Genomic DNA, 14,968 nt, shown 5'->3' with positions numbered 1-14,968 from the left:
CCAATACAAAGAAAGAACGCCACCGCTGACAAATGTCTCCACCCTATAGTTGCCAAAACGCATAGCTTTGGAACAATTCATACACTACCGTTCAAAAGTTTGCGCTCTGTTCATGTTTTTGAAAGAAGTATGCTCTTTACAACTTAGAAGAACGGTTATCCATTTTAATATGTTTTAAAGCTGAATTTCAGCATCATTACTCCAGTCTTCAGTGTCACATGATCCTCATTCAATCATACTAATATGATGATTTGCTGCTTAAGAAACATTTCTTCTTATTATTATTATACTGAAAAAAGTTGTGCTGCTTACATTTTTGTGGAAACAATACCTTTTTTTGGATTCTTTGATGAGTAAAAAAGGTTTGGTATCTTTAGGTTAGATGTTAAAAATGTCAATGTGAATGCTAAGCGAAGCAGGACTAAATGGTTCATTTTGTCTGAATAAAAAAACAAAAAACAAACAAGCGATCCAAACTTCCAAGTGTGAACACCCTTAAAAATGAAAATCTTACTGACCCCAAACTTTTGAACGGTACATGCATGCACCTTTGCTTTTATAAACGGCTTCTCTTTCCCTCACCAGTAGGATGCTCTCCCAGGCCATCCAGCGTATAGGAAGAACAGCACGCCCCTGTATACGATAGTAATCGCTACTGTACAAGTTTCTGCTCATGCCAAAATCAGAGATCTTTATGGTGAGATGGCGGTCCAGGAGGCAGTTCCGTGTGGCTAGATCACGATGCACAAAGTTCAGAGAAGCCAAGTACTTCATCCCAGAAGAGATCTGCACCGACATGTGCAACAAGTCAGCAATGCTGCAAAGAAACAGAAACACAAGAGTCAGAGATGCACAAGAGTTAGAGGCACTAAAACATGACTTTGAATCAGTATCAAATTCAACTGGTACCCCTTCTGAATGTGTGCAAATACAAAAGAGATTTGAAAGCTGTCAGAGTGAGGGACATTAGGGACTTTAAAGGAACACTCCACTATTCACTTTTTTGTCTGAAAATATGCTCATTTTCAGTTGAGTTTTACCGTTTTTGAATCCATTCAGCCGATTTCTGTATCTGCACTTTTAGCATAGCTTAGCACACATCATTGAATCATATTAGTCCATTAGCATCGCTCTCAAAAATGACCAAAGACTTGATTTTTTCAAAGATAATATTTTCCTATTTAAAACATGACTATTCTGTAGTTACAATGGCCCTCATTTATCAAAAGTGCGTACACCAAATTTCCAGCGTACACCTTGCGTACACCCAAACCCACGGTGACTTGAGATTTATCAATATGGACGTTGGCGTACGGCACGCTCAAATCCTACGCCAGCTCAGGAGGTGGTGTACGCACGTTTGAGTTAGTGCGAAAATGCGCAGAAAAACAATTCCTAACACCACAAAACGCACTGACAAGATATGCTATATGACCCACTGTTAAAAACCACAACAACAACATTTAGTGTTTATTTTTGTGCAACATGAACGTCAATGTTTAATTTGTGTGACTTTACCAAAGCGTTTGATCTGTAGGCATATGTATTCCTCCAGTCGCGAGCCTGTGCGCTTTATCTGACGTTTCAGGCCCGCCTGGCCCGGCAGCTGCGCACGGACTGGGACTAAAATAATTCAGACTGACAAAATAATAAAAATGGCCTTCTTCTTTTAAATAATAATAAAATCAATAAAAACGGCATTCTTCTTCTAAATAACAAGCGTCATTAAGAATAATAATCATAATAATAAGAAGAAGAATCTTACAAATTGTCATGTAATTATTAATGTGAATGAATCTTACTCCACAATACATCATCACTATTGTAGACCCCAATACATGTGCCATGATACGAAATTAAATGCTAATTGTTTCAAAACGTGCTGTAAAATAATGCATTGTGATGGTAATTTATCATCCAAACAGCTATTTAAACTGCTGGAGTGCGCGTCTCAACCCCCACACTAACAGTAGCTACTCGTAACTTGGGTCCATATTTTGTTTTTGTGAGCGCCTTTAATCCCACTCTTTAAACTCCCAAATAAAACAATTTCGGGGTTTTTTTCCACTTCCCTGGTGATGGTCTCGATGGGCGCGTCTCAATCATCTCAATAGTTCAGTAGTCAGAGCACTGATCAGGGAGTCAGCTCATTGACTTTTGTCCTAATCAGTGCCCTGACTAGTGAGATGATTGAGCGCGCCCGATCTCCACTTCGGAGAAGTTTCGTTTCTTTGCCGTCTTCTGTTTGTCCATGGCGTAAAATGAGGGCGTGGGAGAGGCGGAGACTTGAATATATAGGGGCGTGTTATTCTAATGACGATCGTTTTCAGCCGTGGGATTTATCAAGGGCAAGAATTGCGTACACCTGAATTGCAGAGGTGCGCACAGTTTCATAAATCCGGCGGTGAGAGGAGTGTAAGCATAATCTTACGCCAACATATACACCCGTTTCTACGCAAGATTGATAAATGAGGGCCATTGTGTACTAAGACCAACGTAAAATTAAAAGTTTAGATTTTTATACCGAAATAGATAGGAACTATTTTCTTATTCCTGCGTAGTAATCATGGAACTCTGAGGTCGTACCATGGGTTCAGTGGCGCAATATTACGCAGCACCTGAAAGTAGTCCTCAGATAGGTAACTTCCAATGCGACTGGCACTAAGTTTGTGTCAAATTATGTAGTGGATATAATGTACAGGTTTCAAAAACATTATAAAAAAAGGATATAATGTTGCAGGGCGAATTCAAATCGCTGGCAGATCAGGCTGGGTTTACCCAGTCTATGTTTTTGGGTGAACTATCCCTTTAAAGTACCTATTTTCAGCAAATTATAATTTTTTTAAATGTTTTTTTTTTTTCATATATAAAACTATATTCATACATATTAAACCGTTTTTTTGTGTGTCTTATACATTTATATTGATGTTTAGTTTTTTGAGTTTTCAAAAAATAACAGATCAAAATGACTTATCTCTATGTTATTATTACGCCTTGAAGACTGAAGAGGTCTTGGCTTCATTTAAACCCTGCAATCTGAAACATTTCCATCATAAACTGAGAGCTGACTTGAAACTTGAAGGTTAAGTTGAAGAATTCAAAGGTTAAGAATGTTAAGCTTGAATCTGACTTGTAGAATAGTGATATAGACCCCTGTCTGGAGATGAAAGGCTGTACGTGTCAGGGCTCTTCATAATGATGGACACACACCTGACAGACGGAATGTTGTTGGCGTGTGTGAGTGTGCTCTCCATCTCTCTCTGGGACAGGAACATGTTGAGGTCTCCGTTCTCCATGTACTCCGTCACCATGCAGAGTGGGTCTGAGCTCACGCACACGCACAGCAGCTGAATGATGTTTGGGTTGTTCAGACGCGACATGATCTTTATCTCCTTCAGGAAGTCATTTCTACACAGACAAAAGTCAGAAGTTATCATGGGATCAGGTGAAAGGCTAAAGACAAGCATCCATCACTAAATATTGATGTGAAAATAATACAGAACAGTGAAAATGACTGATGACTGTGTATTCTGAAATTATGTTAGGCAAACATGTTAGGCACACTTCGCTAGTAACATTTGGAGCCCTTTTGACTTCAGAACTGCCTTAACTCTTTGAGGCTAAGATTCAGCAAGGTGCTGGAAAAATTCCTCAGAGATTTTCATTCATATTGATATGATAGCATCACATAGTTGATGCAGATTTGTCTGCTGCACATCCATGATGCAAATCTCCCGCCACATCACAAAGGTGTTCTATTGGATTGAGATCAGGTGATTGTGGAGGCCGTTTGAGTTTAGTGAACTCATTCTTGTTCAAGAAACCAGTTTGAGATTATTTGAGCTTTGTGACATGGTGCATTATCCTGCTGGAAGTAGCCATCAGAAGATGGACATGGTCTGCAACAATGCTCAGGTAGACTGTGGCGTTTAAATGATGCTCAGGTGCCATTAAGAAAATGTCCCTTACACCATTACATCACAAGCAGCCTGAGCTGTAGATGCAAGGCAGGATGGATCCATGCTTTCATGTTGTTTAAACCAAATTCTGACCCTACTGTCTGAATGTTGCAGCAGAAATTGAGATTTATCAGGCCAGGCAACGTTTTTTCCAACCATTAATTGTCCAATCTTGGTGTAATTGTACCCTCTGTAGTTATGTAGCCACTGTAGTCTTCAGCTGCTGTAGCTCATCTGCTTCAAGGTTGGATGTGTCGAGCGTTCAGAGATGCTCTTCTGCAGATCTTGGTTGCAACAAGTGGTTATTTGAGTTACTGTTGCCTTTCTATCAGCTGGAACCAGTTTGTCCATGCTCCTCTGATCTCAGGCATCAACAAGGCATTTTCCTCCACAGAACTGCCGCTCACTGAATATGTAAACCCTAGAGATGGTTGTGCATGAAAATCCCAGTAGATCAGCAGTTTCTGATATACTCAGACCAGCCCGTCTGGCATAGACAATAATGCCATGTTCGAAGTCACTTAAATACCCGTTCTTCCCCATTCTGACGTTCACTTCAGCAGTTCGTCTTGTCTTTACCATGTCTACATGCTTAAACGCTGCCACACATCACAATTGCATAACTACCTCCAAACTTTTAAGCTGAACTTCACAGAAGTACTTAAGGCAGCCTCACTCCATTATGCAACTTCCCAAATCAAATGTTAGTGTTTTTGTGTGTTTTGTTGGTTTTAAACCTGGCATTGCTGGTGGCATCCGCTCGGAGTTGTTTAACTGCTACCAGCACCGGCCTGCCATCCTGCTCCGGTAACGGTGCACCCTCTCCCAGAAACTCTGCCAAACCCTCGGCCTCACACAAATGTACCTGAAAACAGCAGATGAGCAGATAAGAATATGAACACATGTGAACCATCATACTTAAACAGCGTGAGAACGAAAACACACTTGCATGGGCTCCACTAACCACACAAATACTATAAGGTTCCATTGTACTATCATGCTATACTTTGATTGATTTAGTGCAAAATGTTAATAAAACATACTATAACCACAGTAACAGGATATACACTACCATTCAGTTTGGGGTTCAATATGTTTTTCTAATACTTCAAATTAGCTAGGATGCATTAAATCGATCAAAAGTGACATTAAACATTTGTTACAAAAGATTTCACGAGTTTGTGTGCCCATTTAATCTCAGTGAAAGTGGTAAACAGATTTGGCTTGATGTCTGCTATAGAGGGGCTCGGAGAGGATATTCTACCCGAGCTCCGATTGCCCCCCTATTACAGGCAAAATTGAATGAATAAAATAATGAATGAATGAGTTATTTATATAGCACTTTCATATGTACTACTGTACACCCAAAGTGCTTTACACTCGTGTCAGGGATCTCTCCTCAGCCACCACCAGTGTGGTGAACAAAATTGTACAAAAGGAGGAGCAGGGGAGGAGGAGGGATGCTTCAGAAACTAAAAAGGCAAAGTGGTAAGCTGCTGGTTTTATACCTTGGTATTAATTGAAAGATTAGATGGGCGTACTCCTCCCGAAATGACGTTTATTAACTTCACTAATCAAAGAATCCTGAAAAAAATGTATCAGTTTCCACAAGAATATGAAGCCGCACCACTGAAGCAAATCATCCATTTAGATTACATTTTAAAATATACTAAAATAGAAAACAGCTATTTTAAATTGTAATAATATTTCACAATATTACAGTTTTTTGCTGTATTTTTTTAATGGCAGTATTGTGTATATCATATCACAATGGTATTATTATGGTGTCACCATAGTACAAGAAAGATGGTTAAATGAGCCAAAAAAGGTATTAGTAACACTACTGCAAAATAAATCCTTGGCTCTCACTCTAAATTTCCAAAGTTTTTCTTAATAAAGCCACACATAAGAGTCATGTATGGTCACTGATAACAGGGTTTTCTGGGAAACACGCAAAACATTAGGCATTGCAGCACTGTTTATATAAAACAAAGTGTAAACAAAGTGCAAAAAGATCCCAACTAACTCAGAATAAAAGACGAGTCTATGAAACAAAAGCTATAAAACCTCCTGCTGTGGTTTATCAAGACTCACCTCACCAAACTGGCCTTCTCCCAGTTTCTCTCTGAACAGCAGTCTCTCTCGAGGGAACTCGGCCACCGAGATGTCCTTGCGCGTCAGTGAATCTACGGTGAGGGCCGGAACAGCGTACATGTTGCTGCCAGTGACGCCCTGCAGGCTAATGATGTCCGTTTCAGCGTAGTGCGGGACGCTGCTCTGAAAGCACTGGTGTGGGGTGCACAGGGTAACGTCGGGTTCGGCATATCCTCCGCTACAGGCTATAGAGAGACAGAGACGTTAATATGTCAGTAATTGTCATTTATCATCAACCCATTGTTTTCTGTTTTTATTTGAATGGTAACACTTTACAATAAGGTCTCATTAGTTAATGCATTAAGTAACGTTAACAATGATCAGTACATTTTTTACAGTATCTTTGTTAAAGTTAGTTAAAAATACAAATGTGCATTGTTTGCTCATGTTAGTTCAAATCCATTTAAGTCCCCATAAAATCAAAATCATAAGCAAGGGTGCTCTAAAACATAACATTTGCATTTAGAAGATATAAGAATTCAAAATATAGAGTCTCACTTCTGCCAATATGGATCAATGATTTTGATAACATCACTCTGCACTTCAGCTTCTCATGAGATTTTCTGTCCAATCAAATGCTCTTTAAAATATAAAGCGTCCCTCCCCCTACACAGTGTTGCCACAGTTACTTTGAAAAAGTAATTGATTACTGATTACTCCTTTAAAAAGTAACTTAGTTACTTTACAGATTACTTTATTTTAAAAGTAACTAAGTAAGATTACACGTTACTTTATTAGTTACATTCAGCAGTTGCCAACAATACCCCTGCCGCCTCAACATAGAAAGGATAACCATTTTTGCCAACACTCACTTTATTGGAAGTGCATTTTTAACAGAACGTCAACAATGTATCTCCTGACATTTTAAGTTGAAATTAAAAAATATTTCCTGAAAAAATACTATCCCCAAAACGCAAGAAGAAAGCAAAAACAAAGATATATATATATATATATCATTTTTTACTAAGGAAAATTTGGATAAATTACTTTAATCTGATAACTGGTTTGAAAACTCATTACTGGAAAAAAGTAGTCAGATTAGAGTAACACGTTACTGGCATCACTGAATATTTATTGGACCCATCTACATTTTAAAGTGATATGGAGGATATCTCTATGGAGGTTAGAGATTAGGAGGAAACTGTTGCTATGCTGAGCTCAACGTCTTTGGTTGAGCTGTGATATAAACTAAATGCTATTGGCTATTTTAAAAAAAGTCTTCCTGGTTCAGTGGAAATTACGTCAACACTGAATTAAAATGCCCCTTTGTGCTTTTACAGATTTCATGTAGTGTCCTCTGCAAAGTTTCAAAAAATAAAAGTGCATGAAAAATTGAGTTATTGTACCCTTAAAGAAAGAACTGATTCTGAACTGCCTGAAACAAGTCATCAGCAATTACAGTCTTACTTGCTGCAGAAATCTATGTAGGTTTGTAATAAGTTCACATAATTCAAGCATCGGTTTTTCATTGGCTGTCTGCTAAAAACGTCTACTTTGACCCGCTCTCAAACACTGTAGTTGTAGCTGAGGCCTGGAAGAGTTTGGTTTGTGTTGTCGACATGTCGAGAAGATGCTATTTCCTGAGATTCGTTTTCTGACACATACTATAAGCGGTAGATCAGTCACAACAGACTGGGTCATCTGACCAATCAGAGCAGGGTGTGCTCTCGGAAAGGAGGGGTTTAGAGTGACTAAATTCTTTATCGAACTGTTTCAGCCACTGTGAGAAAAGAGGTGATGCTGCAATGTATATTATTCAATTTGATCTTGAATACATGTAAACCTATTGCTGGAGACCTCTAATTACAATTAAAATTGCACTACCTTTAATAAATGGGATTAATATTAACAAATGGAACCTTATTGTAAAGTGTAAACATTTTGGTAAATCCTTCATTTCATGCAGCTCTTTATTTATGTCACTCTATTTATTTTATTGATCATTGATTTGCAATATTTCAAATGCTGACAATCATGTTACTAAAGCCTTGTTGACGCTGAGTAAGAGAAAGAGGAAGAGCCAGAAAAAGGAAGAGAGGAAGAGACAGAAAAAGCAGAAGATGAGAAAAGAGGAAAATGTCAACTTCAGTCATTTTATTTCAGCCAAAACTTTGAGGTGACTGGGTGCAAGAAACTGCAGGGGGTCAAAAAAGGAACAAAGAAAAATCTAGCATCAATTCTTACCCTTGCAATGTCCGTCAGTCTGGTAACAAGGTCAGATGGAGTTCATAGACTGCGAGCAAAGGCTAAAGAACGCTAGACTAGAGGAGGAAGAAAGGGAAAAGTGCATCGGAAGGCAGCATGCAAAATGTTGAGGAAACGTGTCAATGAAACCTAGTTCATTTTGAATGGGTAAAAGATAGAACTGAGAGAAAGAACAAGAGGTTAGTTTCATGGAGAGGTATATTCAATACTGGAAGTCTTCACAGTAGCTCTGGTCCAAAACCTAGATGGCTACCGAGCTAGGCCTTATTATTAGGATTCAAAGTTGAGCTCCTGACATGAAGGCTGCTCCATTTGGCAACAAAAATATGCTTATAATTTTGTAATTTTGCATACATCCTAAACAATCTCAGACTGCACTGCAAAATTAACATTAACATCCAGTGATGCGAATGAGTCGTTTTCCTCACAGGTACCATTCAAAAGTTTGAAATAAGATTTGTTTTTTTAGTTTTTTTAAAAAGAAAATTTATATTTTGATTTAGCAAGGATGTATACAATTAATCAAAAGTAACCAAAAAAAAGTTACAAAAGATTACAATTTCAAATACTGTTCTTTTGTACTTTCTATTCACGAAAGAGTGATGAAAAAATATATCATGTTTTTAACAAAAAATATAAAACAATATATTTTCAACGTTGATAGTAAAGACGAAATGTTTCTTGGGCAGCAAATATTCGAATGATTTCTGAAGGATCATGTGACACTGAAGTAAGCATCGCAGGAATAAATTACATTTTGAAATAGAGTCAAATAGAAAAAAGTTATTTTAAACTAATAATATTTCTGCTTTCAAATAGATGCAGCTTTGGTGAGGACAGGAGACTTCTTTGAAAATCATTAAAAAAAATTATGACCTCAACATACTTTTTCATATTCTTATAACCATTGGCTTAAGGCAATAGTTTAATAATGTGCCTTAATGATATAATTTACATAAATCATTACATAATTCTCAGTGATTTAAACGATCAGTAGCCCATTTACAGATGAAAAATCGGGTTTGAGACAGAGCTAGTGTGTGTGTTTGTATGTAATGGATGGTACCAGAAGCCTCTGCGCTTTGAGACAGCTCTGGAAGTTTGTTCCTGAGCGCAGCGGGATCCTGATACTGGGGGTCCAGAAGGAAGATCCTCTCGTAAGGGGGGTCGATGGAGACGCGTGGGGGGACTGGAGGAGTCTGCAGGATTATAGTGTCACTGCTGGAGGACAAACGCACCGTCACCTCCTCCTCCAAAATACGCCTCGGAGCCTAAGAGAGAAATAGAGAGACTTTCTGTGTTACATGTTTTCCAAAAATAAAGCCACTCTGGGTCAAAAACTCTAGATAATTATTTCATTGTACAAGTCACATTTTTTATTACATGCAGAAATATTGTAGAATACTATAATCTGTCACTATAATTCAATACAAACAAGCACGCACACACACACACGCGCAAACACACACACATCTGGTTCACTATTTTTGTGGGGACTCTCCATAGGCGTAATGGATTTTATACCATACACACCGTATTTTCTATCCCCACACACTGCCCCTGCCCCTAAATCTATCCACCATAGGAAACATTCTGCATTTTTAATATTTTGATTTATAAGCATTTTGAAAAGTGGGGACCGCTGGCTGGTCCCCACAATGTAGGTGATCTCAGGATTTACTATAATATAAACAAGGGCACACATACACACACACACACACACACACACACACACACACACACACACACACACACACACACACACACACACACACACACACACACACACACACACACACACACACACACACACACACACACACCTTCTCAAGGACTTTGCACACATATTGGCACCACAGAATCAGGAAGATGATCACCACCAGCAGGAGAATAATAGTCACCAAACAGCCAATCAGAATCGATGTACTGCCCTCTTCAGGAGAGCCCGTCTTTGATGGTGTTGTCCGGTCCTCTGTCAAACACAGACGGTTTATTAAAGTTCAAGTGAAGTGTGTAGAACGCAAGTTAGTACAGTAGTTCTAGTTAGGTGTATTCATTTGAAGTCAACAGGAAATGGTGTACACAACCTATTTTACTTCCAAAATGTGACACATTTCCTCCATTTGTATTCGTTGGAACTGACTGCATCACGGAAAAAAATGGTTTCTATATGATTTGGTAGGACAAACATTTCATTTTCTATGAAATAACATGTATTAGGAAAGCAAATACTCAAATTTGATAAAGCCTTACCAGTTTTTTGTGTAGTTTCTGATACTTTGCTGTTGACTTCGTATGAAGGAGGGGTCAACACTGGAGGGCTCTGGGTAGGAAGCACATTAGTTGCTGCAATGGAAAATAATAAAACACAGGAAATCACTCAACCTCAAATTACACCCACTCTAAAATACATTTATCACTCTAAATGTGAATAAGCAATTGATCTCACTTGACTTCAAGACTTTGAGGGACGCATGCATTTCCAATAAGATGCTTTTGAAAGAAATGAATACTTTTATACATGAGGATGCATTAAAGTTACCAGTAAAGACAGCACAAATGTTTGCAACATTGATAATAAGAATAAATCATTCCTGAACAGCAAATCAGCATATCAGAATGATTTCTGAAGGATCATGTGACACTGAAGACTCCAGCTTTGATCACAGGGATAAATTACATTTTAAAATATATTAAAATAGAAAACAGATCTGAAATAATTTGTAATAATATTTCATAGAATTACTATTTTTACTGTATTTTTGATTAAATAAATGCAGCCTTGGTGAGCATAAAAGACATAAAAATATCTCCCTGACCCCAAATTTTTGAACGATAGTGTAAGAGGAAATTAAGAAATTGGGAATGATGATATGAAAAGCATTTCACAGTTCTGGCTGTATTTAATGAGGAAATACTGGGAATACCAGTGGGAGGGAGAAGTGAGCTGTTCTTATTCCATACCAGACTGAAATGAGATCTCGCTGAACATCATCCAAGTGTCAGCAAAGTAGAAGCGACAGCGCAGAGCCGTGGCCGATCTGTGCTTTAACGGGACGGTCACGTAACGAGCGCTTGGGTTCCGGTCGTCTAGAACGGTGTGAAACTCCACCGGCTCTGCTTCCCACTCAGAAATGAGATGCAATTTAAACACACAGGACACGGATGCGAAGATCTTCACACCCCGAGAGAACATGTTATTACTGTGAACCTGTTAAAAAGAGGATAAATAAGTATTATTAACATTTGAAGACTTTCTGTGTTCACTATAAATTGAGCTTCATTGTACTATAATCTGGACTATTTAAAGTTAACATGAATGACATGTAGAACTCATTTTTCTTTCATAAAGTGATACGTTTCAAGTGAAATGTGGACATTATGTTCAGTTTCCAGTCCCTTGTGGGCACCCAGTACTGTCTTTTTATTTTATTTGCTTAGAAATGAATGCTTTTAAGCAAGGATGCACTAAATTTATAATATATTTATGTTACAAAATTTCTCTCTTTCAAATAAATGCTGTTCTTTTAGACTTTCTATTCACCAAACAATCCTCATCTTTTTTTTATAATGCATAAAAATGTATAAATGCAGCATAAGAGACTTCTTTCAAAAACCTAAAATGAAAATGGATGGTTGTTTATACAAGTAAATCTTAAGTAAATACGATCAAATCTGATTTCATGCTGACTAAGCAACTAAAACAAAGTGACCAGGCTTCAGTAAACATATGATTTTTAGTATAAATTAAAATCATTACTTCAAGATTAAGCACCTAAACCACACGGTCTCAGGCACTGACATGATTATATACAGACACAAACAATGGCAAACAATCCAGCTCCAACATGTTATTATGTGTTATTATGTGAATGGCATATAATTAGTGCTACATTAAAGTTGTCATTCAATAAACACTTCAAAGTGCATCAAATTCAAATTATACAGATAACAGATGTAACCCAGATCACATGCACATGGTTAAATGAACATTTTGGGTTTGGTACAAGTTCTATCAACAGTGTTTCTGGCTGAATGTCAATTACAATATAAAATAATTATGGTCATAAATGAATAACATTGTCTCCATAGAATTTCAAGAGTATCACCACTAGATTTGTTAAATATTACACACTACTATTCAAAAGTTTGCGGTCAAGTAGTATTAAACATTTTTTTTTAAATTAACCCTCATCCTTATTTCCCTTCATACTTATGGTCTTCGGGGTCCATTTGGGGATGTATAAAAATATATATATTTTAATTCAAAATATATATCATTTTTTGTATTTACTTCTTAACTGTATATTTATGCTCTGTTTTGTTTACACACACACACACACACACACACACACACACACACACACACACACACACACACACACACACACACACACACACACACACACACACAGGAATAAATTACATTTTAAAATACATTCTAATAAAAAAATGGTTATTTTAAATTGTACTAATATTTCACAACATAACGATTTTTACTTGGTTGTTGATCAAATAAATTAAGCGTTCTTTCAATAACATTTTAAGACATTTTACCGTCTTTTAGACCATCTTTTAACATGAGACTACTGTGAAGAAAGTGCTTGCATCACACATAGAATATTTAACTTAACATTGATGTTTAAGTTAAACACATTTACTTTTGATATACAAGAATACCATAAAAGGACTTTTGCATAATCAGAGTTTCATTCACTTAGAAAAGTGGCTCAATTTAGATTGTATTCGATTGACACTAGTTTTAGTGAAATAATAAAGTGTATTTTACTAAATTATGAATTAAATTATGAATCAACAGTACAAGCTTTACACTCAGCTTTATAACACTGGTCCGGTTTACTTCCTTTAGAGCCTCACTGTAATGACTCTTCCTCCACTCTCACCTTCATAGAGGTGAAGTTTCGTTGTCTGTCAAACTGGAACTCCATCTCTACATATCCAGGGCCCAAGCTGTCGTTCCTCCAGCCAACGTAGTCATATCCGGGCCACAACCGGTACTGCCTTCTCTGTACAAAGTCATCATGACCAATCACACCATCCGTCAGCTGACCCAGCCCCCCAGACAGCTTCCTGTGGGAACAGAGACGGACAGGAAGCACTTAGCTTTGGGCGAGGAGTGATTAGCATTCATTCTAGAACTTAAATACAATCCTGATTGTTCTGCCACAGAATGACCATGAAAACTCCACAATTCCCAAGTTGGCTAGAGTCGGCAATTCAGGAAATGTGAAGAAACAGAAAACCTCCAAACTATGTATATATAGCCAATTTAAAAGGATAGTTCACTCATTGCATTTCTTGTGAAGCCGTGTTAAAACAATATGTATTGTGAAAAGCGCTTTACAAATAAATGCGAATTGAATTGAATCTGCATTTACGCATGTTGTTCCAAACCGGTTTTGACTTTCTTCAAATCATTCAACATTGAAATATTATAATTTTTTTGAATTATTATTATTTAAATGCAATCGACTGATATTAGATATTTGATTATACACATACTACTGATCAAATGTTTGGTGTAAGATTTTTAAAGGGGTGATGAATTGAGAAATCAGCTTTCCCTTGAGATTTCGATATATAAAAGGTCATGGTAATATAAGATTATCTTGAAGCTTGTTTCAGAGCTGAAAACGTCCTTGTTAGTAAAAGAAAAGCTTTCATAGACACCAGGCCCAGAAAACGAGGCTCTCAAATCAATGACGTATTAGAAGGGGGAAACGCTTGAAGCTGTGTGTGTAGCTGCTTCTGTAGCCCCGCCCACCGACTCGTGGAGCAAAACTGATCGCGTTACCGAGCAATAAACACACCGAAGAAAAGAGAAACGTTTGTAAACAAGAGACAGGCCGACAATGGATTCGCTTTTATATTGGAGTAGACAGGAATGGTGCAACCCACTTATATAGTATTGCATTTTATACAGATCGTACTGATTATGTGTATGTGACGTGTCTAACAGAGCATACCTTAGCATGCTGTCACAGGCTGGAGAATCATTTATTTGTTGGTTAATTGCGATTCGGGTTTAGACTCCCAGGGCTCACAAAGCCCAACGTCCCAGGGCTGTGTGTTTTCCAGACGGGCTACCAAAACATAAGCCCGTCGGCAGGCCGGTGAATCTTAAATAGTGAAATAACATTCATTTCTTGATCTCCGTTGTGTTTGAAGAGCGCACGTGCATGTGTGTGTGTGGTTCGTGCTTATATCCACCGATCGGGCGGGCCAAGTAATAAAATCGCGGGTAGATGAGAGTTAAATCATTGCGTTTGTTTGATAAAGACTGAGCCCTGCCAGAGAATTATTCCGGCCACTTTCAAAACAATCCCTCCCTTATGTGAACCGACAGGAGCAGAAGCTCATTAAATATGCAAATCTTATCCAATCCTAACCTTGGGCGTTTACTTCTAAGTTTTCAGAGTGGCACGCCCATCAAAACCCAGTGTTCAGGAGAGACCCTCAAAACTAGTGTAGAAAATAGCCTATTAGTTATGATGTTTTTGAATGTAAAAACCATGCAAACGTCATAAGTTGACCTCAGACAACAGTATATATATATATATATATATATATATATATATATATATATATATATATATATTAGGGATGCACGATATTGGATTTTTGCCGAT

The 14,968-nt window shown here is 37.7% G+C and overlaps 1 protein-coding gene across 2 annotated transcripts in view; it reads right to left on the bottom strand.

Annotated features, from left to right (window-relative positions):
* The window catches only part of ddr2l (discoidin domain receptor family, member 2, like), a 40,046-nt gene that overhangs the window by 4,906 nt on the left and 20,172 nt on the right, over window positions 1-14,968 (bottom strand). For both annotated transcript variants that reach the window (XM_067439530.1, XM_067439531.1), the window contains exons 7-15: window positions 13,223-13,409; window positions 11,283-11,529; window positions 10,572-10,664; window positions 10,142-10,290; window positions 9,385-9,589; window positions 6,054-6,298; window positions 4,697-4,824; window positions 3,211-3,408; window positions 583-817 (exon numbers count right to left, since the gene is read on the bottom strand). In XM_067439530.1, coding sequence (XP_067295631.1) covers window positions 583-817; window positions 3,211-3,408; window positions 4,697-4,824; window positions 6,054-6,298; window positions 9,385-9,589; window positions 10,142-10,290; window positions 10,572-10,664; window positions 11,283-11,529; window positions 13,223-13,409 — 1,687 coding nt within the window. The remainder of the gene's footprint in view (window positions 1-582; window positions 818-3,210; window positions 3,409-4,696; window positions 4,825-6,053; window positions 6,299-9,384; window positions 9,590-10,141; window positions 10,291-10,571; window positions 10,665-11,282; window positions 11,530-13,222; window positions 13,410-14,968) is intronic.

This window comes from Pseudorasbora parva, chromosome 3 (assembly GCF_024679245.1).
Source record: "Pseudorasbora parva isolate DD20220531a chromosome 3, ASM2467924v1, whole genome shotgun sequence".
In the NCBI taxonomy this organism is placed as follows: domain Eukaryota; kingdom Metazoa; phylum Chordata; class Actinopteri; order Cypriniformes; family Gobionidae; genus Pseudorasbora; species Pseudorasbora parva.
The sequence above is the reverse complement of the archived record's forward strand: the minus strand, read 5'-3'. Positions and strand labels throughout refer to the sequence as shown.